The sequence below is a fragment of the Pyxicephalus adspersus genome, chromosome Z (genome assembly GCF_032062135.1).
Source record: "Pyxicephalus adspersus chromosome Z, UCB_Pads_2.0, whole genome shotgun sequence".
Lineage (NCBI taxonomy): Eukaryota > Metazoa > Chordata > Amphibia > Anura > Pyxicephalidae > Pyxicephalus > Pyxicephalus adspersus.
In genome coordinates, this window is record NC_092871.1 from 7,460,013 (window position 1) to 7,487,214 (window position 27,202).

The window sequence follows — 27,202 nt, forward strand, 5'->3', positions numbered from 1 at the left end:
TTCACCCTATTTAGTAATTTTATTGTGTATCTAATGGTGACAATATTACCAGACCACCTTGAAGGACATGTAAAACTTTGCAAAGCAATGCCAACTGAAATCACATTCACAGATATCAATGGACACTGTGACTAATTAAACCAATAGAAAAACACTTTGTGGCTTATGGGTGACCACATTTTCTTGCATGATATTAGTCACCGTGCAACCCCTGCGTGTCTCTGACATGATGCCAAGCAGTCAATAAAAGAGACATTGGGTATGTTCCCCCTGATGTTTTCATTTTCCCAATCTATGTTTTAGCAAACTTGGCCTAGAATATTTATGTAAGATGCTTGTTTGCAAAAACTTTTATGAACTTCTACATCAAACAAATAGCCCTTTGTGTTTTCTTTCCTTCCTGTGAAAATGAAAGCGAAATAACTATCCATAGCAGCCAACACCCAATTAGTGGGCTAATCCCAAAATACATAAATAGTGCAACGTTATGTAAATATACTTTAGATCATAAACTACCTTAAATAGTCCAGAAAACTAAATTATAAATAAAGTTTCCATGATAATGAGCAATTTTTGCACTGGGGCCATTTTTTTCCACCCTTGGCTTTTCCTTTGAAACTCAACCAGCTGATACTAGTTTCTAGTTAATCATATTCATAAATAATATAATATTAAATACAGACAGCCTCATCAGCCAAGTAGCCGAGCCATTTCTGAAGACTATTTCTGTTTATGTAGATATAAGGTGGTATACAGGGAAAACATTGTAAAGAGTAAAGATAGAAGGAGGTTATCTTTTGCTGCATTGGTGTTTTCAGTGCTTTTAAGTTTAGTCTAGCACAGAGAAAAAGATATACATTGATTATCACCACCTTGTGACAGTGTTTCTGCAGAGATAAGCCATGATGGACAGAAGAGCTTAGACCAATGTCTGCCTACAGCTCAGCTTGAATGTTTTCTAACGTGAGACTGATAGACTTCCCCTGGAAACAGCAAACAAGATTTTTCTTCTATAAAATAGCATTGACCCCCTTGCATTCTGCCAAGATTTAGGTGGACATATGTAGTTTCTACAGACATCCAGGTAAAGCTCAGTTGGGCAATTGGATACCTTGGGTATTCTCCAGCAATTTCTGAAAATGAAACCAGACCAGCGCAGTTGTTGGCTACTACACGGGACTGGCTTTATTATTCTTGAAGAATACTTTTATGTTTACATCAACTGTGATTAGTGAGTTATTTCATTATTTTTTATTAAGCCCTAAAAAAGTTAGTAGTAAAAAAGTTAAAGTAAGTAGTTAGCCCCAAAATACGTTGTATTTATGTAAAGCACCCCATCTCAGTGTAGAAGTTCCCTTATGTGTTGCTCTTCATTGTAGAAATGCCCCCTTGCTACTGGTGAGTGTAGAAATGAGCACCTTACTGCTATTCAGTATAGAAGTGCCCCCTTGCTGCTAGTCAGTAGAGAAATGCCCCCCTTGTGGAGCTTAAATCCGTTTTCTCACTTTTTTTTAACATGGGAGAACCCTTGAAATACTTTTCAGTTCTTCGGGGAACCCTTTCTATGATTACTGTATCCACAGCTCACACTACATTAGTGTGGTGGTCATCAAGACAAATTCATCTTACATTGTTGGCCAAAGGGAAGAATGTCACCCTTACAAATAGCCAAAAAAAGATCATTGGTATCAGCAAAACTGATCTGAGAGGCACAAACTACTCGTTGCTCAGGGAACCCCCAGCAACCTCTGGAAGAACCTTAGTTGAGAAACCCTGATTTATAGGGTTGAGCTTTTGGACCCACTTACAAGATTGATCTGGCCCACTTTTCTTTAATTTGGGTTGGATGTAACTAAAATAAGTCTCCATAACAAGAATGTTATATTTGTTTGATATATAAAAAATGTATTTTAAATGCTTATTTATAAACAGGTGGGGCATTGGGAGGTGCAAGGGTGCCACTGCACAAGGGCCCTGGATACTCTTCATGTACCTCAAGTAAGTTCTGCACAGGAGCCCACTGTTGACTACACTGCTGTTTTTTAAGCAGTAAACTTGACATTTAGCAACATTTTCTGAATGAGAATCAATTGCTGACATGAAAAACACATGATTTGATTGACAAATGTCAGATTCATGAGTTTTAAAACAGACCCCTTAAAGTGTGAGTTATACTAATAATTTTCTCTTATACCTTTCAGACTACTATACCTTTTAGTTTGTTAAATATACTATTGAAAGCTTTTTATTATATTTGTCCAATATCATATGGAGGACTGTGTGTGTGTGCTTGTGTGTATTTGGTGGGGACCGATAAACAATAATCTGCCTCGGGTATTAGGCACACCACTGGTTATAGAAAATGGAAAAGTGCCTGTTATCATAACATTTCTTGTGGTTTGTGGTATTGTCTGGTCATATGTACTCATCCCAACCCACTTGTGAAATTACTGGTAATATTGGTTAATGAATTTGGTTGTGTAAATTATGCCCACAAGTCCTGTAACCAACTGTAGAAATCAAATATCTGTTGTGTAACTAACAGCTGGTAGATCATGGTGATGGAACAAAGGGAACCTGTCCTTAGAAATTGGTAGAAGAAAGGTCCAGTTTCATAAAACCCTTTAGTCAGCTGTCATTTGGATCCAATAGAATAATTGCTTTCTGAGCCACATTCAAGTATACTGACCAAGACTTTACTCGGGCTTGAATTGGAGGATATTTGTTCCAGGTCCATGAATCTGAGATGACTAAAATCATAAGGTCACCTTGGCAGTCAAAGAAGCAGCTTTTTTAGAAGGATGTCAGAATACCCATATGATATATATATACACACACACACTGTAGAAGAATGAAATACTGTATGTGATGCCAAATTTATTTGGCATCATCTATCGCACATTTGCCTGGAAAAAGGATTATAGAGCCTGGATAAGGCCATAAGTAATTAAATAGCTGCAAATTTGCGGCTCTTTATTTGGGACCCAGGCCTGGGGTGTCCTGGAAGGAATGGGTGGACCAGGGACTCCTCCTGGAGCACCTGGCTGATAATAAAATGGTACCTGTCCTTGAAACAGAGGGTAGTTGCAGCCTGAGGCCAGGTGGTTCAAATAGCCAGGCTGTGTGCAATCTGTATGCTGAGGGAGCCCAAGAAATCTCCCAAAGTTTTGGTTTGGGGGACCAATAAAGTGACATCAAGGAGGCTAAATTTGTGTTTTTTTCTGACATACTTTGATGAAACTGATCCTCTGCAAGGAGAAACCTTGAAAATTACCTTGTGCTGATTTTTTTTTTAATTAATGAATGCAGAGTGCCCTGAAATTGAAATGAAGCCTGAAATACCTCTCTTCAGCTAGTACGTTTGAAGCCAATACTCGACAACAGACACTGCCATCCAGGTAGATTAGAAATATCCTCATCTTTGAATTATTAAAGCAAACAAATGATTTGTCCAAATACTGTCCAACTATTGTTAATGTTGAAAATGACTATGGTACCTGGAAATGGTGGTTATTAAATGGAATACTTGTATAAATGTTGAGGGGCCCATATCACTAACATTAGTCTTGAGTTCCAATGGAAAGTGGTGTTTACTACTACTCATCTGTTGGTGTAAAAGGTTGATTGATTATTAAAAAACAAAGATTTGTAATTATCTGAATTAGCTGAAACAGTTACATCCCATGCTTTGGGAGGAAGGGCCACTAGGGGTGCTATGGATTGGACAGGAGTGGTGTGAGCCCTGAGAAGAGCCAAGGTGCGGAATCTAAGAAGGAGCAAGTCTTCTCCAGAGCCTCTAGTGGTGAGGATGTTGTTCTGCGTGTTACTGCCAGGTTGCGGTCCTTTTGGCACACCAGGGTGGGCAAAATGATCCAAATCACTAGAAAAGTGAATTGTCAAGGAAGGCTAGTGTTGAGGCAGGCAGCAAGCAAGAAAGGTCAGGGACAATCCAGGTCAAGAACCAGAAATCCAGGAATTAGATGCTGGTGACATAGGAGCCACCGCAGACACAAGAAACACAGGAGAAACAGGAAGCAACAGGAGGCACAAGTGACTCGGGAGACACAGGGACTACTGCAGGCACAGAGGAACACTGGAACAACACAAAGGAACAGTGAGTTAAACACTAGACTGGGCAATTAGTTGTTAACACGAGACCTGGAGAGTGGGAGCGCTGAATTAAACAGCAGGTATAGTGGAAATGCTCAGAAGAGCTGGGGGGCTTGGCACTAGTGGAGACATGTTGCACAGACACTGTGTACTGTTTCTGAGCTAGTTAAATAGCCAGGGATGGTGAAGAGGCTATTTCCTGATTGGCCGGGAGGATGGCAAAACTGAAAAAACATGGAGGAGCAGAGGCGTCCAGTCAGTACTGCCTATATGCGCAGGAGAGAGACGCCTGCACTTAAGTGATTAAGAGGTAAGTGTGTCATTACACTTAATAAAGAAGCAATAAAAGAGGGCTTCATCAGACTGGTTGAGTATTTGTTGCATCAGCAAATGTGGGTTTGACTACTGACTCTACTACTCAATGGCCAAAAACAAACCATGTCTATTCTTGTACTGAGGCATGAAGACTGTTCCATGCAAGAAATTGTCATAAAACATAATATGTCCTGATCCCTTCACAGAGCACACTGCACAAACTGACTCTATTTGCAAAAATAAAGACAAGTTAAAGGCCCCGGTGCATAACTAAGCAAGATGATAAATATCTTAGATATTTGTGTATAGCTGTGAGTGGCCTCACAGGTTTAACTTTGTGAAATGGGACCCGAAAAACACCAGTTTCTAACAGCTAAGAGGCGACTTCAGGAAGCTGGCCTTCTAGGGAGCCATGCAAAGAAAAAGCCCTATTGAGTGGTTATGGGATTAGCAAAAAAAACAAGTATGTGAAGTGCCCATCCACCCAATCCAACTCGTGGGAGGTGCTCCAGGAACCATGGGGTGAGATCTCGTTGGCGTACCTCAACAAATTGACATCTAGGATGGCGAAGGGTGACCAAGCCCACCACACTCGTGCAATTGCTGGTAATATTGGTTAATTTATTTGGTGTAAATAACTCCCACAAATCCCGTAACCAACTGTTGAAATCAAATTTTTGTTGTGTAACTAACAACATAACAAGCTGCTAAATGAAACTAGAGAACCTGTGCTTAGACAATCATAGAGGAAGCCATTGCTAAGCCCCAGTTCCATGAAACCTTTTAGCTGTTAAGCTGATCCAATGGACTTTCTTAGCCAAGCCACATACAAGTATGTTAACCAAGACTGGATAATACTTATTCCAGGTCAATATGGCTGTGAAAGAATTAGCTTTTTTAAAAAAGAAAGTCAGAACTCCCTTATGACTTTTATACACTGCCATTCAAACATTTAGGATCATTTAGAAATATCTTCATTTTTGCATTTTCGTGATTTTGGAGTACTACTTCCCTCATTTAGACTAATTCAGTAGAAATTATTCCTTTCATATTATTTATGGTTCCTCCCATACATCTAGGGAACCATCCCTATACCTTTTCTGGAGCATTAAAGATAGTTCTCCTGGATCTATGAAGGGTTTTTAAGATCCCAGTGAGGGAAAAAGGCTTGAGTTCTCAAATTTTTTATTTCTATTATTTTTATTATTTTACCTTTATTTATTTAAAGTCGTTATACATACTGGTATTATACACCTTATAGAACAATTCCCATTTAAGGTATTTGATAACCAAATATTGTCATTTTATGCCACAAAGCTAGTAGAGGTTGTGTGGCAAGCTAATAGGTGTTTATATTAAGCAGTTGAGCAGCTGAGAAGGAAAAAGTGTATCCTTTGCATTTACACAGGGGGCAAAAATTTTCCAGCCCGCCAGGACATTATCCTAAAATGTGAATCCACAGGTGGAATAATTTTGTCTAGCAACTTTTTGTAGAAAAGATATAAAACAGCCCATATAATTCTATTATAGTAGTTCCTAAACTCATAAAGTAAAATTTGCGTGTTGCAATTTGTCCATGAAGTTCAAGTCTTTCCATGATACCTGGAGGTTTCCCCAACAGAGTGAAAAGGGCCTTGAAGGAAGGAAGACTTTGATTCCATTGTACAGCACCATGCCATACCCTGAGCACAGCTGTTATGGATATCTGCCTCTCCTGCTGGTGGCGCTAAATATCAGGTTATAATGAACTTCCACTGGCCACCAGCAGATGGCCACATCCAGGGAGAGCTCATTATTTACGAATTTTTCATCCTTTCAGTCCTTGCCAGATCCTCAGTGTTGTTTGGCCTGCTGCCTGCTGTGCACTCTGGCCCTGATCCAAGCTTGTGTACTTTTTATTTCTGATAGTTTTGTTAGTTGTTTGTGGCAGTGTTTTGTTATTATCTGGATTGTGCACATTGTTATTTTGTGCCTTTTGGTAAGAAAATTAATTTCACTCATCCCTTACATAACCTGGTGAAAATATTTTGTTAATCCATAAGAAGCCATTTAAGCTAAATCCTCTACACTCTTACCAGGTATCATTGTTTCCAGAATCCCTTATGTTTATATTATCCTGTAGTCCTAGTGTGACAATGTAGCTCCTCCACAGATAAATCTAAGAACACTGAAGCTGCAATATATCTTTGAATTTACATACACTGTATTTGGAGTTTTTTTTATATCTGCCTGCTGGTTAGTTTTAAACTATGCATAGACATAGTAAACACAATATCAACTAAATCACAGAATAAATATAAATAATAATAAACAGATTAAAACAGAAATCTTTTTTTAAAGAAAAATGAAGAAACATATTAGCAATACAATGTAATACCTATACAAACTCCAAAGCTGAATTTTTGTGAGAATTGTACAACAATAAAATTTACAAGAGCCTCCCAAAAAAAATCAACAGTCATCCCATATGTGGAAATATGTTGCTGTAACATCAATTCTTACAGTAATCATGTATTAACTGACCCCTCCAGACAACAATATAAAGGGAAGGGAAAAAGGACAGACAGAACAGGACAGTCAGAGAAGATCAGGAGAGGTAAGTGACAATGGCAATGTATGACAAACTATTTCATCTCTGCTCCACTTTCCGAAACTCCATAGCAGTTTTCTTGGATGTCTACTATATCATCACCAGCTTTGTTTTTTTCATATATATGAATTTTTGTTGTGTATATTCATTAAAATTTAAAGTATGAAGACAACGGGTGTATAACCATATATAATGTTTATACAATTTTACTAAAGTTCCAATACAATAATAGTTGTTGTGCTATCGGCTTGCTCTTACTTTGTGCACATTTAAAAAAAAGCTCTTAAAACTACCAATTTCTATATTACCACTCCCTGCAAGGTGCCTAGTTTTGTTCTTCTCTTGTTCTCTGATGCTGCCTCTCATTGCTAATAAACAAACCTTTGGGGATTTTTTTTGTTTCGTACTAAGTATCTAATGTAATTGTTTTAGGATCTATTCCCCTAACTTGTTGTATCTGGCTAAATAATTGATTTGACTGCTTGTTATTTTTATTGAACCACCAATTGTTGTATAATTATCATGTTGTTAACAATGTTGTATCATTACTCCTTTAAAAATTATTAAAATATATTTTTTAAAAGAGTTCTTTAAACTCATCCCCTAAAACTTGCCTATCTGTCTCCTAAATCATCACTACTCACCCACCATTCCATATCCCCCCTCCTATTGTGTGATACCTCCCCCACCTCCTAGATTGTAAGCTCTTCTGGGCAGTGTCCTCTCCTCCTGTGTCACTGTCTGTATCTGTCTGTCATTTGCAATCCCTATTATTATAAAAATTCTGTTTATTATTAATAATAAAAGCTATAGTTTGTTCAAGTTATGAGATTCTAGTTTCTTTCATTGATCCCTATGTTCCTTGATAAAGTGACCTTACATGTGTATAATTTCCAATGCTTTCCTTTTTTTTAGTACAAGAACCTGTCTAATTGTATGAACAGATTGCATAGGCTGGCCCTCAGACTGCGATGTTTTTTGGTATAGGTTTGGTATACCAATTGTAAATAAATTGTATAATCACAAAAGTCCACAATGGGGGTGACATGGATCCCTAGGTAATGATTCCCTACTCTGCAGCCATTGTTAAGGTTGGCCAGTTTGTTGGCGAAAGGGGCTTTATGGTTGTTAACATGAAAAACATCTACAGTATATACAAAGTACTTTTTATTGCAAATTCTCATTACGTTACAGAAACTCTCTAATTATAAACATTAATGCCTCAGAAGTTGCAGTCAAAGTCCAAAAGCAAAACTATCATGAGTTTTTGGCCACTCATATCTTAGCTACGATTGCTCCTTTTGATCCAACGCATTTTGCAAATGTGCGTCATCAGAGAATATAGGAAATTGAAGTATCAGACAACTAGATACAAACAGTAACTAAAATATATTAACTAAAAAGAGTATCTAGCTGTTGTATATGTAATGTTCCTTTATTCCCTGATGAAGCACATTTGTGAAAGGCATTGGGTCAATAGAAGCAATCATAACTCAGAAATCAGTTTAACCCATGAGCAAGCAGTCTGCCTTTTTTGTTGCATAACTGATAGACTATGGGCCTGATTTATTAAAGTTCTCCAAGGCTGAAGAGAATATACTTTCATCAGTGAAGCTGGGTGACCCAGCAAACCTGGAATGGAGTTTTTCAAACTCATTTGATTTCCTATGTTTGCTATGCAAAAGTTTTTAATCCTGAACCAGATCCATTTCAGGTTTGCTGGATCACCCAGCTTCACTGATGAAAGGGTATTCTCTCCAGCCTTGGAGAGCTTTAATAAATCAGCCCCTACGTCTCTACTACAATAGCCCAAACCCTCCTGCCTGTGTGCAATCCTCTGTAGAATATACACCGAGCTGCACATATAGGGCCAGTTTTTTAAAGCTCTCCAAGGCTGGAGTGAAGCTGGATGATCCAGCAAACCTGGAATGGATCTGGTCCAGGATTGAAAACATTTGCTAAAAAATAGCAAATGACTTTTAAGAAATCCATTCCAGGTTTGCTGCATCACCCAGCTTCACTGATGAAAGTTTCCTTCCTTGGAAAGCTTTAAAAAAATCAGGCTCATAGTATACATTCTCCTGTGCACACGTATTCTCCTGTGCGCATGTGCAGGTGTTACATTGGTCTGACCAATCAAAATGGCTAAAGAGGACCTGGTAAAGATAAGTGCACCATGGAGGGAGCCAAGGAAGATGAGTTTACTTCCTCTTTAAGTAATGATAAAGTTATCGTTCTATGAACAGACCTATAGAAGAAATGCAAACACTTCTCTGCTCCATTGGAATGTGAAAATGTGAGAGCTGTAGCGGGTAAACAAAACTTTTAAGTGCATGATCATGCTAAGATTGCTTTTAAGAGCTGTGAAAATCCTGTCCTTCTTGAAGGTGGAACATTTTTTTAGGTTCCACTGACATATGGTGTGCTATAGACCTTGTTTTCCAGTAAATTCCTGTTATTTTATAATATAACTGTTTATTTTGATGCATTTTTTTAATGTACTGTTCCTCTTACAGGTTATTGTGACTTTCTGTGTCCAAGTGTCACTATGATCCGCTTTCTGTTTCTTCTGTCAGTGTTCTTCGCTATTATAAATGCTCAGAGTAAGTATAAAGAAGTTTTCCTTTATGTAACCTTGTAGGCATTGCACAAATGGCCATCCTGTCTCTCACCCGTCATCTTTTTTATTCAATATTATTGAACAGGGGAAAGAGATGCAATGTCACTGGGGATGAATTAAATTAGAAATATAAAATTGCCAATTTTACAAGCTAATTGTAAAGCCCTTGAACGTGGTATTGTCACCCAAATTGGGAAATGCCACAATGGGAAAGTCCGAAAGAAGGTGATGGGAACATGTAAGAATGTTAATAAAAAAAGCATGTATTCGTCCTTAAATAAATTGAAAGTATTATTTTATTTGGTGGGGTGCGTTGGGATTGTAAATCCAAGAACAAAACAAGTTTAAGAACCATTGACCTGAATCAAATGGACAAGATAGTCAGTTCTATTGGAATCTTTCCTACAAGCCTATGCAAAGCAAATATGACTCAGAATAAAGCATCAAAATATAGTACAGTTATGGAATAATAGAGCAGGTATTTGTGGCAATTAGTTGGATTTGCTTCAGCTTTCTGAAGTTATCTAAATACCTGTCAGCTGGGAGCCAATTTGTTGGTTAGGTTAACCTAGAGCAGTCTTTCTCAGCTAGGGTTCCTCTGGAGGTGGCTAGGGGTTCCTTGTACCTCTTTGGTCAATTTTACTGACACCAATAATTATTTTTGGATTTTTGTGACATTCTTCCCAAAGCCGAGCAATATAAGAATCATTCTTCCTATTTACCACTATGCTAATGTACTGTAAGTTGCTGATATAGTAATTATAGGTAGGAAGACCTGAAAGTTATTACAAGGGTTCCCTCATGTTAAAAAGGTTAAAAAAGGCTGATGAGATCCTTGACTTGTCACTATGTGCCTCCTATTTTATGATTTTTTTTAAATATTTTTATTTACAGGATGCCCAACTATTATAAGCCGATCACAGTGGGGAGGCAGGAACCCTACATGCAGGACCAGGCTGTCCACTCCAGTTGCAAATGTTGTCATCCATCATACGGAAGGAGCTTTTTGTAACTCACAATCTACATGCAGCGCTCAAGTCCGGAACATACAGAACTATCACATGAATACCCAAAAATGGTGTGACATTGGATATAAGTAAGAAACAATGCAAATGAGGTTCAGTAGATGGTTATATCAGGGTGTTGTACTGGGAGTATTGCCTGGGTACTTTGGAAACCATTTGAAAAACCAATTTAAAGCAAACCCATCATCACATTTTTAACATTACATAAAGAGTTGATTGCCCCTTTTTTAATGGAAAAAAGTATGTATTTTTGAGGGGGAGATCCATTCCTCTACCACAGTGTTTTAGGAAATCTAGAATAGTCCAGTTATCACAGTTAGACACACGATCCCATGTCAAGTGTCAAAGGATCTCCCTTTAATTAAGGAGATTTTATCACAATTTCAATGCATCTTTGGATTTGGAGGCAAAGGAAAATCTTCCAAATGTAGACCCAGACAGCAATAAAATGTTTATTGGTATCCAGGGAAGAGGCAAAGGAGGCATTTTTTGTATATTGTCATGGAGCTCCCTCTTTTAGTATTAGTATATATTAAAAAGGAGAAACGAAAGAAAAAGGTTTTGGCTTCAAGTTTGTAATGGTGTAAAACATTAATTATGTTTTAATACATAAAAGTTTTCATATTTATCCAGTACATTTAAGCATATATCCAGTCTAGTTATAACAGCACTCGACTGGAATATATATTCTAGACATAAACTTCTGTCCATGATTTTATTTGATAACCGTGAGAGCCTTGAAGGGCTTACTCAGGGGAGTGCAATCTTTTAAAGACTTTACAGTCCATATTTGGTTGTAACATATATAAAAAGATACAAAAATGATATATATCTGTATACTTTTTGATATTGTTTATATATATATATATATATATATATGTTACATCCACGTATAGACTGTAAAGCCTTTAAAAGATTGCACTCCCCTGACAAAGCCCTTCAAGGCGAAACACGTCGGGTTTACTTAAGACTATCATATATGCTTAAACATACTTTTTTGGATAATTATTTATGAAAACTTTTATGTATCAATACATAATTAATGTTTTACACCAACACAAACTTGGAGCCAAAACATCTTCCTTTATTTTCTCCTTTTTATTATATAATGGTATCCAGGGAGAAAATAAAATGAATGTTTCTGATAAAGAGCAGATTGAGATTTGTGTATTAATTTAGATCTTCAAAGTTGAAATTGTAAATATATAAAGAAAGAGACCCCAAGATATAACAATTCAAAAAGACATAAAAGATGGTGCATCACAAAAGACCATGGAACAAGATGTTCAAGAAAGAAGTTCAATATACTGACAACAAAATACCATTTCTTACACAGCTTCCTGATTGGAGAAGATGGACAAGTGTATGAAGGTCGTGGTTGGACAACTGTTGGAGCTCATGCTCGATCTTTTAACTCCAAATCTATTGGTATCAGCTTCATAGGATCCTTCACCAGTAAGTAAAAATACAAAGTGAAAAAAGGAAACGAGTAATAACCCTAAGGATTTAATTTGGCAAGACCCAAATTTAACCACAAACCTTGTTCAATATCATCTAGAACAGTGGTCCCCAACCTTTTGCACGTCGTGGACCACTAAATGCACAGACTCTGGCATGCATGGGGAGTCGTGTGTCACTCAAAGGAGAAGAAACTTCCCTCAGAGTGACGTCATGATACCAGAACCGTCCACTCTCCCATCACAGGTCTTGATGGGTCCTGCTATGGGAGAGTGGGCTGGTTGAGTCCAGAGAAACACAACCTGCCTAGCTTCCTGAGCCTGCAATGTCTCCGGAAGAGGTGGTCTGCGGCTCTGGCTGGTGCACCCCCCGAAGCAGGGTTGTTTTTCTGAACATGCTCGGGGTTTTTCTGAACATGCTACATCCATATGAATCAGTGGACAACTGTAGGGAAACAGATATATAGAACTTCATAAGGTTGCAAAATACCTTTAGTGCCTTTGTCAATGGGCTTTTGTTTGCTAATAAAACGATTGTATTGAAATCTAAAACCTACTTGAAGCATGTTAAATGCAGCTTGGAAAAAAGTCAGCTGCAGGTCAAATGTACTTTTGAATGGATTCCAAATGAACTCAGAAGAGTCCTAATCTGATGACAAATTGTCACAAGCCCTATAGACACAAACCCTTAATGTTCCTATTTCCTTTTTGTCTCCATCAAATCATCATTTTCACCCCAACACTATCTTTGTCTCCAAACTGCAGATCGTGCCCCCAACAGTGCAGCCCTGAATGTCGCTAGACAACTTATTGCTTGTGGGGTGCCAAGAAACTCAATCAGACGCAATTATTCACTTAAGGGGCACCGAAATGTGAATCCAACAAGCTGTCCAGGAAACAGCCTCTACAGAGTCATTCAAGGATGGCCCAACTTTAGGGCTTGAGGTGAATCATTCTCAGAAGGGAAATTTAACCCAATTTATTCTAAGCTTTAATCAAGAAGTCACAACTATAAAGATATGATGTATGCTTATGTGTTTGTGATTTGTGTTGGCTGACTGTATTAAGTTCCAGATTTTGTTGCCAGATTTATCTTTTCTACTTTCCTGTTCAGAAAATATTGAGTATAGACAGCGAGAGATCTGGTTTTCCTTCTGCTCCTTCTCTTCCATTTTAGTGATGCAGAATACAGGTTCATATAGGTCATATACAGGTTCCTTAATTATATTTATGCATTAACTTTATCCAAATGTATTTGCTTACTGCTACCTCCATTAATTACGGTACTATGCAGCTAATTAATTAATAGCCATGGCCCCCTGTGCTTCTGGGCTCCATAGCAGTCAAAGGGTGGAATGATATATCCCTTTAAATAACAACATCTGTGTTGGAGAAAACCCACAGTATTGTAACATATACAAATGGGAGGAGATACCAATATTTATTTCTACACGGGAACTGTGAAAATGGGAGTAATTCATTATTCTTTGTTGGGAGACAATGGATGGAGATTGATGGATTCCTAATTCTTTTAAGCACTGTGTCTACAAATATGCACTGTTATTACAATAAATGCATGTGACAAGCCAATTATGTTTTATTTTCTCTATTTATGTTGCATTATTGTAAAATTAGGCTGCATATCATTTCTCAAAAAAAAAAAAAAATGAATCCAGCCTGGTACCATGGAAGCAATGGAAGCCTCCATGTTCTTCTTAGTACAGGTTTCCCTTATTGAGGTATTGTCACTTAGCTCATTCAGCAACCACAACAACCATCTAAAACTCAACTTACCAATGCTCTATTTGCCCCTCTTTCCTTCATTATGTTAGCTGGTATTGACCACTATTGGAAGCAATGATTATACTCAATTGTTGATGTCACTGGTGGGAGTCACGTCTAGCAGTTGCTTCTATACCCAAGCATTGTCACAATGAAGATCTAATACTTCCCTATATCTGAAAACATTGGGAAAAGTCACCAGTGTGAACAGAGGACAGTGCACCAAAGAAACACTGAGAAGATGGCACAAGTATAAGAAATTGGGTGGGTGGGTGCAGAAACAGATCTCAAGTTGACTGAATGGTGGGTGTCTCACAGAGAACTTCATGCATATCTCCATGTTGGTCAAACAAGCTGGGCCATTACATATGAAAAATTACAAGACAAAGCAAAAGATTATTAAATGTTTTCCTTTTTTACCTATAAATAAAACAAAGGCACAACATTGCGGATTTTGGTTTCACAAAACTGCTAATTTGCATTCAGATTTTTTAAATGTTGTTTATTAGGATTTTCTAATATGCAAAATTAACATTTTTTTAAAAAATTGCAGAGAAATACAAAAAACAGAATCTAAAGAAGCTTTGCCTTTTAATACATTCATTTTTAGTTTTAATAAGTCTGAAAATATGTCATTACAACTACATTAAATAATCATTGGAGTGTGGCTTATGTAAACACCTAATTATGGAGCAATTCAAACACAGGACTAGGCAAATATTATGACACTGGGGGGTTTTTGGTTGCATAATGTATGATGAAACCAATGCTGAACACATTTCTATAATTCTTTGTGTTGGAAGGTTGCAAGACAATTACAAGTTTAAGGAAAACGTTCAATAATCTTTGGATTGTTGGTTATACATTTCCATACATTTGCAAAATGAGTCTAAAGCCATTGTCAACTGCACCAGTTTCATAAAATAGCATGTTTACAATAAATCAAACAGGACCAAGTGAACCCTTTACACTTTTAAGGAGCACACACATAGGGGAATGTTCAAACATGACAATGATCCAAATAATTTGGCCAAGATGACTCTTCAGTGGCTACAGTAGAAAAAAGGGGAAGATTCTAGGGTGGCCATCACAATTTCGTCCTCATCATTAAGCCACTTTGGAGCCATCTCAAACATCCAGTGCACACTGAAGAATCCAAGAATTTTTAAAGAACATGGAGGCTATTTCATTAAAATAATGGGCAACTTTACTACGGGGAAATAAAAAGATTCATTACCAACCAGGGACAATATTTGGATTACTGCTCTTCATTTGTTTTATTAAATTGGAACACTAATTGGAACTGGTTACTAACATACAAAGCAGAAAGTGTTTCCTTTGATCATTTGTCAAAAGTGGTACCTTCTACGAAGAATGGTGGCCATCTGTAGGGGTGACATTCTTCCTAATGGCCAGCAATGTAAGAGGAATTGTTCCCACTGACTAACACAATAATTTACTGTGAGCTGTGGATATAGTAATTATTGAAGGGGATTTCCTAAAGATCTGAAAGTTGTTTCAAGGGTTCTCCCATGTTGAAAGGGTCAAGAAACACTGAATTAAAACAAAGTGCCGACAATGGAGCCAGATGATTGCCCCAATCAGTGGGCTTAGCCTGTACATGGCAGAATAAGCACATGTTTTAGTAGAGTTGCCCACTTTTCCCTTATTTCTGGCCCTATCCATTTTTCTCCGCTTCCCTCCCCAATCCTTTTTTTCTGATGATCCTTTATAGGCCCCCTTTATTTCAAAATATTAATTAGTAAAAAAAGTAAACAGGAAACTTTCCAGAAGTATTAACTAGGGATAAGTAAAATTTCCTCGAAGTTCCAATGGGTTCGCGTGATTTCATCGGAAACCACTAAAGGAGGATTATCACGGCTGCATTCATAAATACAGCCGTGGCAATCCTCCTGTCACTGAGCGATCCCTGGGCAAGCCCCCTTCTGACCTGTAGTGCCCGGGGATCTCTCACTGAGAGGAGGATTATCGCGGCTGCATTCATAGTACAGGACTGCAACAGCAATCAGTGGAGCGGAGCTGCTACGCTCCCCTGATTGCTGTTGCCGCCCTGTACTATGTGTTCCTGGATCCAGTTTCTCTATCCGGGGACACATGACTCCTGTGTTCTTGGATAGAGAAACTCTATCCAAGAACACATACAACTAGTAAAGGGCTACAAGAGCAATCAAGGGAGCAATCAGCTCCGCTCCCCTGGTTGGTCTTGCAGGTCCCAAAAATTCGGTCTTGCTGGCCGAATTTACAAAGGCCGTTCTCCCCTTGATGTTTGGTAAGTGAGAACCACCCAATTTGCCGCGAGACAGAATTAAAAAAATTACCTCGCTCATCCCTAGTATCAACCTGATGAGACAACTACAGTCTATTCAAATTATGTGCACTTTACTGTCCACCCTTACAAGCTTACATTTAGATAAGATAATTGAATCATAAGGGTTATGGCATGCTATTATGATCTCCCGGGCTATCCATCTTCTTTTACAATATTCTTCTGCATGCCAGTTCCATCTTGCATTAATGGGCAGTATGGGTGTTCATTAATTTTCTCCTTCTAAATCTCTTTTGACCACATACTTAGATTATGGGCATTGCTTAGATGGGTCCATTTGGCACAGAACACTGTTTGACCCCTTTGCATTATCTCTTTGTGCACTATTAGCTGCTCTGAAAAATGTTCTCTCTTCTGCCACTGATAGATCTGTTTCTAAGATATTTTGGACAGTGAGGGTATATCCCATAACTATCTCACAGGTGTTCTAAAATCTATTAGGTCTGTGGGACTACAGCTGGTATTTTTTGTATGTATCCTGAACATTCATCTGCCATTAGAGTTCAGATTGATGTGTCTAGTACATTGGTCGGTAAGACACCTGTTAGCTTTTCTGAAACATTAGTTTTTTTTTTGCTGTACATCAGCATGTACAGCTACTTCTGATCCTCCTTATTCCTTCTTTCATTTTCATGTTGAGTGCATATTGAACTGTGAGTACTTTCCTGTTTATTTACAGCAATGTATGTTTTATTGCACATTGAGTTGAATTGATTATTACATGATTGTATCTTACATATGAATTTACTTTATGCCATTTATTTAATACTCCATTATCCTAAAGGCTATTGCACGCCTTCCAAACCACACATAGATATGGCTGTGTCTGATCTAAACCATCTTCCCATACATGTCTAATATTAAATCACCTATATATTAAACCCTACATTATATATACTATACTACCAAGTAAATGTATATGTATGTACAATATATGCAATGCATGTATACGCTATATGGGGCGCTTTATATACGCTGTATATATTTTTATATATATGCTTTAAGACTATTTTATGGTTTGCAAATCATCTTGTTAACCCACAGTCATTTATCATTGTACTGATTAGCATATACGTATTATGTTTATATATAGTAACTTCCTGTGATCCCTAAGTCCCCCGAAGAAGCCAATAAGTGTGAAACGTGTTGGGACAACATGTTACATCACGATTATTCAAGCACTCCTTATCCTAGAACCATCATTGCATAGGTTATCAGTCCCCAACCTACTCTGCGCCCCCCACCATTTGTGGGGAGGCCAGCACAAAATTGCCTGTAACTTTATCTTATGTATATATGTATTTCCTATATTTTTATTGTATGTTATATGAATCTAATATAACCTACCCACAATATATACCTATATATTGTGACAAAACCCTTGCTGTTTGTCTTCTTTTCTTTTGTATACCTATTGTACAATTGGGGTTGGCAACACCAAATGTTTATATTGACATCATTTGAGGTTGGCCAATTCCCACACCAATTGATCTCTAAGTTTAGGAAGTCAACGTCCGCCAAATGTAGGGGGGATTTGGGAAAGTGCATCTATAGCACATACTGTAACAATAAATGAGTCGTTAGATTTAGGTTGATGTTTCTATGTTGTGTTATTCTTATTTTTGAATATCACCCTATTTACATCTATATTGTATATCAGTTTGCAACTTTCTATTGCTTTTCTCAGTGTTATCCCCCTCTGTGTCGGTGTCACCATAATCTGTTGCCTTGTCCTTCTTTTTGTGCTCCGGACAGTTGTAGAAATTCAGGGTAAGTGGTCAGCTGTTTTTGCAATATGTTGTAGAAGTGTTTTGCAGTCAGGACCAGTTTTAGGATAGGTCACATGGTGTAATGGTGTAGGTCCCCCTCGTCTTCTCCAGGGCCCCAATTGGTAGACTACCAGAGGTCACAAAAGCTTGTGCTATTGGGGCCCCTGATTTATATTCACCCAGGACCCCATTTTGTCTAAAACTGTCCGTGGTTCTAATACACCAATTTATGTCATATAAGGTTGTTGGAGAAAGTTGGAGTACCACTGTTAGGAGTCCAATATGTTTTATTACAGCTTTAGGTTTCCTCAATGCATACAACAACCATCGTGTTTGGAATGTCCAAAGGTTCTATAATAAAGAATATATATAAGTATATAAAAGAAAATTGGTAAAAAGAAAACTTGGCTCAAATGCAACAGCAATTTCAGAAATGTATTGGATAAATGTTAAACAGTTGCTATTGTACACAGGTGACTATGGATTCTATTGTAAATGAGATATTCTGGGAACTAAGGCCTGCAAACTACTATTCTTCCTACTTTAAGTGTCCTATGGATACACCTGATTGATGTTATTACTGGCTGACTGCAGAGATGAGAGGAAATTGCTGTAGTACATTGGATAGGAACGTCTGTTCCATGAAACACATATACTAACTACCAGTTTGCTTCTAGAAACTGCTTGTATTCTCATTTATAACATTAGGTTTAGTTGTGAATTTAAAGGGAAACAGATAATTTATATGTAATATCTCCTAATAACAAGATGATAATAGTAATAATGGTTCTTAATTATAAAGATCCTAACACATATGTAACAGTTAGGAGGAAACATTTTAATATATGTTTTTGAATAAACATATATTTATGAATACACTCAAAATGTGATGATAGATCCACTTTAAGGATATTCATTCCATTATGATAAAGTTGGTTATTTCCCATATACCACTTTAGGTTGCAAAGTTCTCATCCTCCTAAGTATTTTTATTAATATTAAATGTAAATTATGTTATAGGGAAGGCATTTTTAAAAAGCAAACACTGCCGTGACCCGGATTCGAACCGGGGTTGCTGCGGCCACAACGCAGAGTACTAACCACTATACGATCACGGCTGGTGTGTCTGAGGCTCCTTTAAATTATCTATAGGCTTCAGAAAACCTTTGAAGTTTGAATAGCTGTATGACAAAGCATTTTTAAAAAGTAAGGATTAGAGTTTTTTTGGGTTTGTTTTTTTTTTCTAGAGCTTAACCACTTATCTCTGAAAAGTTAGTGTGTTCATACCCTAACTCTTCATGTCAACTACAGAGTGCTTTTTATAGACTCACTGTTGATTAGGGATGAGCAAAAATGCCTCTGGCATTCATGCAAAAATTTCCTCAAACTTCAGATGGTTTTGCAAAATTTTGGCGAACCGATTTCGCAAAACGTTTGGAGTCCTCCTATTAATTAACCTCTAGTCCCAGGGATATTTTAAGTAAATCCGGTCACCTCGGGCCACATTAATTGAGAAGATGTGTGATCCTCGGCACTAGAGGTTAATTAACCTCTAGTCCCGGGGATATTCTCAATGAATGCGGCCACCTCAGGACGCATTCATTGAGAAGATGTGATCCCCGGAACTAGAGGTTAATCAATCCCATTTGATTAATCCCATCTTCATCCCTACTGTTGATAATTTTTTTTATATATTTAATGAAAAACACAAGATAATAGTAAAACCGTATGTGCAGCGTATGTGTGTGTCACATAGGGGTAAAATGTACCTTTAGAAAAACAGGTAAGAATTATGCTTACTTTAACTCCATCTTCCTTACATGCCACCAAGAAGAAGATATTACCATCTTTTCAAGAAGATTTCTAGATAATACAGGACAGCTAGAATCTCATGACAAATGCTCTTCCAAATGACTGGAGTGTCTTCCCTTAAAAAACTAGGAAATCCTACAAGGATGGTGCCAAGAATGCAGAAGATTGGACAATTATACACATTGTACACCTACGGTAATAATAATAGGTGATTTGTGAGGGAGACCCCAGAGAGTGTTTATGGACCTTCAATTTTCATGTGAAGTCTGCTTTAAGCTAAGTTCATGCTAGAGTTTTTTTTATTCTGCTTTCATTTCCTACATAAATACATAATAAAAGTGCCTGATTCATTAAAGCTAAGACTGGAGAAGATAGACATACATGAGAGAACCTGGATGATCCAAGTTGATGAAGGGTCACCCAGGTTCTCCAATGAAAGTCTATATTCTCCACTCTTGAAGAGCTTTATCTTATAATATGCAGGCTTGTTATATCTTATAATATGCAACCTTTACAAGTATAGCAAAATGTAAAACACACAAATGACAACCTTCTAGCTCTCCTTTTTCTCTTTGACTCATCCCTTCTTTCCACCTCTTGGGTCAATGATACTTAGCTCCAGGTCCCTGCACTTTCCATCTTTGTGGGTTATCCTCAATGCCCAAGTAAGTTCTTCTGCCTAAAAATTACCAAAACCTATAACAAACCTTTGTTCTCCATCCTTAAAACAATGTTTCTCAACCAGGGTTTCTCTGGAACTCTAGAGTTCTTCCAGATGTTGTCGGAGGTTCCTTAGGGAATGAGCAATTTATGCTTTTGAATTTAAGTGGCACTAATGATTTGGAATTGGATTCTATTGTAAATTGGATTGGCCATTTGCAAGGATGAAATTCTTCCCACTGGCCAGCAATATAAAGGATGTTGTCCTCACTGGCCACCCACTAATATACTGTGAGCTGTATCCCATAGTGTACAGGGTGAAGCCGCAAGGAGTATTACGTATCAAAGTGCTAGTCAATGGAAAGAAAAAATACCCAGATGCCAGTTGTGGGAAAAAAGGAGAAACATGGGGCACGTCCATGATCCCTAGGTCATCTTGTCACATTTGCTCAGATTATCATTCCACAGGCCTCCATAATGATGATAAACAGCATTTTCCAAACCTCATTTTATGGATAAATTGCCAATTTTACATTTTCCAGAAATTTTTTGAAGCCATGGCCACCTTCTGAATGTTATAACCGTCACACTCTTCTCCAGCACATTCTTTTCTGATGAAGTTGGAGTATTTCCCATTTACTATTTTAAGTTGCAGAGTTCTCATCCTCCTAGGTATATGTGTTGGTACTATATTATATGGAGGGCATTAAAATATGTGGAAAAACACTGCCGTGACCCGGATTCGAACCGGGGTTGCTGCGGCCACAACGCAGAGTACTAACCACTATACGATCACGGCTGGTGAGTGAAAGGCTCCTTTAAATTGTCTATAGGCTTCAGAAAGCCTTTGAAGTTTTAAGAACAGTACAACAAAGCATTTTTTTAAACTAAGGGATAGAGTTTTTTTTTTTTACTAGAGCTTAGTCACTCCTCTCTGAAATAGGTAGTGGGTTCATTCCCTAACTCCTCATATCAACTACAACTGTTGATAAATTTTTTTTATATATAATGAAAAACCACTCAAATCTAGACTGCTGAAGGCACAGCTTAGCATACCATACAGTATACAACAATGTATATCTCCATTAGTTGTCTATATGAGAAAAAGGGAAATCTTGGAAGTGGAATGAAGAACATCACACTAAAGCATTGTGTTGTGTTAAAGAAATGCTCCAATAAAACTGGAGGTTGTCTACCCTTTTATGTAAATTAAACATTTTGGTGATAGGCCTGCTTTAATCTGAGAATATCCCAAATGATCAGTCTCCTGATTAATAACAAATCTCTAGACTCTATAAATGGGAGGCCAACTACTAAAAGTAGGAATTACTAAAAGTAGGGAGCTAGTGTTACATTGCTCTTCTCTCAATGTTTGAAATTATTTGGGTACAAGCCAGATGGAAATGCCATTGTTAAGATATGAGAGAATTGGCGAAAGCCATAAAGAAACTTTTTACCTTTCCTTTATTTTAACCTTAACAGACCAGTTAACCTTTACCAACCAGAGAATGATTTTTTTTTTGTCCATTCATGTTTTGGTTATGCAACATCGGGTTACCCAAAATTTTCTGCTTTTAAGCCCTTTCATTTCTGAGTGTCCTGCCCAGTCAACCGTGGATCCCAAAACTGTCAAATGCCAATAAATATAAAATTTGGGACTGCTAATATTCCATCTCTTTCTTTTTTTGTACAGCAAGATCATTTTTATCTTTGGAGTCTTCTCGCCCCAAATATATTCAATAATCAAAATATGTTTTGAAGATAAAAATAGAACGCGTAAACTACAAAGTCTGGAACAGGTACACACATTTTGGCAAAATTATCATCTTTTTATGTCAACATTTCATAAAGAGATTGGACAATATCTCGAAGGAAAATTTGCAGGATCTTTTTCTATTTTATGGATCACGACTATTGATGTCTCAGAATCATTTACTTTAAGTTATTAACAAATCTTTTTTTCTACCTTTTGCTTTATTACCCAATATCCATGTCCTAAGGCCTCTTTTGTCCCCACTTTTGTCATAACCTTTGAGTTTTCACAGTAAGTGATAAGGTTTAATACTTGTTTTGCATGGGACTTTCATTAAAAAAAATTACTTACATTTACCTTTGAAAAACCGTGTACAGGTAGTCCCGGGGACATCTGACATACGGACGTCTCCTAGATATGAATGGGGCTTCCCTGCTTGCTGTGTACAGAATGGAGGCTTGGACACTTTTTTAAACACAGCTGAGGTTTTAGGTGATCCTAGGGGGGTGAGCTCTTTCTGCGGCCTCTTGTAACTCTTTAATGAGCAAGACAAACTCTGCAGTTGTCTCTTTTTGCATATCAAGAACAGCTTGCTCCAGAAGTTAATGAATGTCTAGGCTCTTTAAAGATTTTTTTTGCTTTGTTTGTGATTAGCTCACAGTGAGGATTTTATGCAGTAACTGACATCATGCTGCCTAATATTATGTTGAGACAAACATCTGTCCTAATTGCATGTATTAAAATAATGTTCCTGTTCCGACTTACATACAGATTCAACTTAAGAACAAACCTACAGTCTCTATCTTGTATGTAACCCAGGGACTCCCTGTACAAACCAAGCCCAACAGGTCCTCCGCTGGCCTGGCTTTACTCTTCTTTGGAGGATTATATATCTTAGTGTGATTCTTGAATAGATGCCAACTGGACCTTTTCCTATACAGATCATTTGTTCAGAAAATGTCAGTGAGTTCTCATTTTACTTTGGAGGACAGGGATTTCCCTGTGCTCACTGATTTCCCTGTGCTTTTCAACCTGATTCATGACAAGCCAGATACATCCTGTAGTCATTTAAAATAAGTCTATTGAACACGGAAGTCTGGAAAGGAATTTACATAAGCTGTAATAGATTGTTTTACATCTGATACTGGTCAAAACATCCTAATGTCAGGGTGTGTTATTCATGAGATATTTCAGGGTAATAGAAAGTAACACAGATCTGTTTATGGTAAAATACCATTTTTTTCTTTCTTTTTTAAATAAATGAAACCTTTTTTGATATCAACTTCCTGCAGTGACCTATACAGCATTGCTCATAGTTTAGAAGAGTAATCAGCACAGACAGTTATTTGTTCCACAGTGTAAGGAACATGCTGATAGAAAAAGATACCAGAGTGACCAAGAGATGAGATTATTATTCCACTGCTTCTTCTTTCACTGTTCAATTAAATAATGTACATGAGAAGAATCAGGTCCCCTTCCCTGTCATACAGGGCTATGGTGTGCAATAATGGTCACAGCAGTCAGTCAGAATTTAACTTTCCTTGATCTGCCTCCTGCTATGATGTTCAGCTTTACCGCACTTTGTGAGACCTAATGTTAATATGTTCAGTATTTCCAGAGGAAAACGCGGGTTATAAGCATTAAACCCTGAGATGGCCTTAGGAATATAACACAAATACTGTATAGCATCGGTGGATTTTACCCTACAACTCAGTGGTTTAGTTCCAGTCTTTGTTGGTATTCAGAGAAACTTAAGGGAGGACGCTCAAGTTTTATCCAATGATGTGTCCAACTTCCACCATTTGCCTTCTCATAAACGTCAGCTGGGAGCCAGTTTTTAAGATACACAGTGGGCAGGGATTCTATTCTTTGAGGGTTGAACATTACATGAACCATCCCTAATAAGCAGCAGGCAATGGTAAGGATATTCACTGCACACCCTAACAATGGTTTCCAATGCAAAGTTTACTTTGCCAGCCAAGCATTTGTCAACCTAAGCATACGTTTGACTTTTACATGTTGGATAAAAATGTTCAACAAAACTGGAAATAACCAAACCTTGATCATCCACCTACTCTATATCTAATTTATGCCCAAATTGGAGTGCTATGAGCTGCACATGAATGGGCTGAAACTAAAGTGCAGTACATTGCAAACAGAATAGTGTGAATGAGCCCTTGATGTTTGCCAGTCTTTATTAATCTGTAAGTACATAGTGAATTCACAAAGTGATGAAATGAAAAAGTTAAATAGCCCATTCTGGGGTCAGTGAGGCCCCAGGCTTTTTAATCAGCAGTGACAATGCCCTCCACAATTAGGGATGAGCGAAAATTTCCTCAAAGTTCCAATGGGTCCTTGAAATTTCGCCGAAACTTTGCGAAACCATCAGAAATCCAGGAAATCACTATAGGAGGATTACTGTGGCTGCATTCATAAATACAGCTGTGGGAATCCTTCTGTCAGTGAGTGGTCCCCGGGCAAGCCCTCATTCTGACCTGAAGTGCCTGGGGATCTCTCACTGAGAGGAGGATTCTAGCATCTTCATTCATATATGCAGCTGCAGAAATCCTCCTCTCAGGCTCCAGAGTCATGCGGCTTGCGTTTATGAATGAACATCACACTGCATTCATTTATGAGCAGCCAGCGAGACTCACACTTAATTCCTGGATAGAGAAACGCTATCCAAGAACACATACAACTAGTATAGACTGCAACAGCAATCAGCCGTATGACAGCTCCGCTTCTCTGATTGGTCTTGCAGATCCCAAAATTTTTGTCAAAATTTGGCCGAATTTATAAAGACTGTTTATACCAACATGTTTGGTAATGAGAACGGCCGCAAGACCAAATTTATAAAATTCGCTCTCTCACTACTATACACAATATTTATTCCTCCCAATATAGTGCAAGCAGCCTACATGAAAGTGACAACTCTACTTTAAATCCAAATGCAGTGCAACGTTATTATAATCCTATCTAAGGAAGCTGCATTACGTGGAATTTACTGGCAGAGTATTTGTGAGGATTTGCAGGAAAGCTGCAAAAATATTACAATTGTATTTTAGTTTAGGAGCAAAGATTTAATGAAAGAGATGCCAGAGTTCTATAACTTCTACATAAGAACAAGCCAGCAAACTTTCAGAATGTTTTTTGAGTCTTTTCCGGTAAAGTTGTCAATTCCCTTTTATCATTACCTTTGTCTTCTTCATGCAGGTCGCACCCCAAACAGTGCAGCCCTGAATGCCGCTAAAAGTCTTATCAGTTTTATATCTTATAGGGTCTATGTCTTATAGGGTTTTATATCTGGGATATCTTTTATTTCTTTAGTGGTTCTACTTGAACTTATGTCTTTTTTCAACCTAACCTACTATGTACCTATGTAGTTGTGGGGTGTCAAAAGGGTGCATCAGAAAAGATTATAGACTGCGGGTCAGCGAAACATGAAAGCAAGAAAATGTCCTGGAGATCGCCTGTACAATGTTATTAATAGATCTTGAGACGGGTCAAAGATATGCTCAAAGCTTACTGCAAAATCCCAGCAGAAAATATTCTGAAATGCATTTAATCAAGCTTCAGGTTAAAGAACATCAGCCAGTGGCATCTCATTGAGGGGGATCTTATCCAGATTCATACTTCTGCTTCGCTTTGTCCTTTGCACCATCAATAAAAAAAATAAAAACAACAAATGGCATTCTTTTTTTTTCATTTAGGTTACACTCCCATTAACAATAGCTATAATGTATCAATGTTACAAATGTAAAAAAATATCATATTATTATTTTATACCAGCAGATCTTAAACCATAGCAGAGGGGAGTTAGCCACCATAACAGCACATTAGTTAGTCTTTAGCTGATGGCTACCTCTGCTAATGTAAAAACAAAGGACAATGTAAAACAAAAAAATGATTTTAAGGTGGGCCACTGCAGAACAATTAGCCCTGTACTCCTTAATGCTAATCATAAATGAGGCAATTGTAAGGCTAAAATGCACTGAATATTGGGTATAGCTTAACAGAGATTGGTAAATAGAGTCTGAGTATACATATTATATACATTGAGCCTGATTTAATAAAGCTCACTAAGGCTGGAGAGGATAGACTTTTATCTGTGAAGCTGGCGTATTCGGCAAACCTAGAATGGATTTCTTCAAAGTCATTTTCTATTTGCAAACAAATCTTTTCAATGATGGACCAGATCTATTCCAGGTTTGCTGGATCACCTAGCTTCACTGATAAAAGTGTATCCTCTGCGGCCTTAAAGAGCTTTATAATCAGCCCCAATATTTTGTGTATAACATAGTCCTGGTTAGTGGTTCTGTATAGTTTGCAGCTAATGTAATACATTTTTAAATTGGATGTTTGTATGAATAAGCATTTGCCATGTTCAGCAAGTATACCCTACCATTTCTAGCACCCTACAACAACGAGGGCATAAGGATCTGACTCCTTTGGATCCACTGCAATGCTCATCAGCTATTAGAGAGCCACTGATGTTGTAATTTGTGTACCTGAACAAGGAATTTACTTCTACACAGAGTGTAGCAGCCAGCATGATGCATATTTAGTGTGCAGGGTTTAGCAAAGAGAAGTATGGATCAAAGGACCTTTTACAACCCCTATTTAAAGTACAGTGCTGCGTAATATACTGGTGCTATATAAATACTGTCTAATAATAATAATAATGTCTGGGATGTCCTGAAGTCAGTGGTTAAGAGGAACAAAAAATGCCCTGGAAACAGTGCTAGGAGAGCCTCATGCATCTCATGCCATGTGCACTGACAAATGCAGAATGGAGGATTGGAGTTGTGGCGGCACCAAGAGAGAAGAAAAGACCTTGACATATAAGGCAGCACAATACAGTCCCATAACAATTTCATATTTTATCAGAGGTTGGACTAAGTTGTCACCCTTCAAGTCCAAGTCGAGTCCCAAGTCATTGACACCAAGTCTTAAGTCAAGTCC

At 37.7% G+C, this 27,202-nt stretch overlaps 1 protein-coding gene and 2 non-coding genes across 3 annotated transcripts; 1 reads left to right on the top strand and 2 right to left on the bottom strand.

The window, feature by feature from the left end:
• The first annotated feature begins 4,942 nt into the window (after positions 1-4,942).
• On the top strand, positions 4,943-13,707 carry LOC140343800 (peptidoglycan recognition protein 1-like). The gene is made up of 6 exons (XM_072430677.1): positions 4,943-4,947; positions 6,930-7,021; positions 9,532-9,618; positions 10,530-10,731; positions 11,997-12,115; positions 12,883-13,707. The coding sequence occupies exons 1-6, from the start codon at positions 4,943-4,945 to the stop codon at positions 13,059-13,061; spliced, it is 684 nt and encodes a 227-aa protein (XP_072286778.1). The 3' UTR covers positions 13,062-13,707.
• A 5,354-nt stretch (positions 13,708-19,061) lies between these two features.
• Positions 19,062-19,133, bottom strand: TRNAH-GUG (transfer RNA histidin (anticodon GUG)). Its single transcript has one exon. It is a non-coding gene; the product is annotated as a tRNA-His (tRNA).
• Positions 19,134-21,214: 2,081 nt separating this feature from the next.
• TRNAH-GUG (transfer RNA histidin (anticodon GUG)) lies at positions 21,215-21,286 on the bottom strand. Its single transcript has one exon. It is a non-coding gene; the product is annotated as a tRNA-His (tRNA).
• Positions 21,287-27,202: the final 5,916 nt, after the last annotated feature.

Coding starts and splice junctions, on each gene's coding strand:
- LOC140343800 (XM_072430677.1), top strand. Junction 9,619..10,529: donor CGCTATTATAAATGCTCAGA/GTAAGTATAAAG, acceptor TTTTATTTACAG/GATGCCCAACTATTATAAGC. Junction 10,732..11,996: donor TGGTGTGACATTGGATATAA/GTAAGAAACAAT, acceptor TTTCTTACACAG/CTTCCTGATTGGAGAAGATG.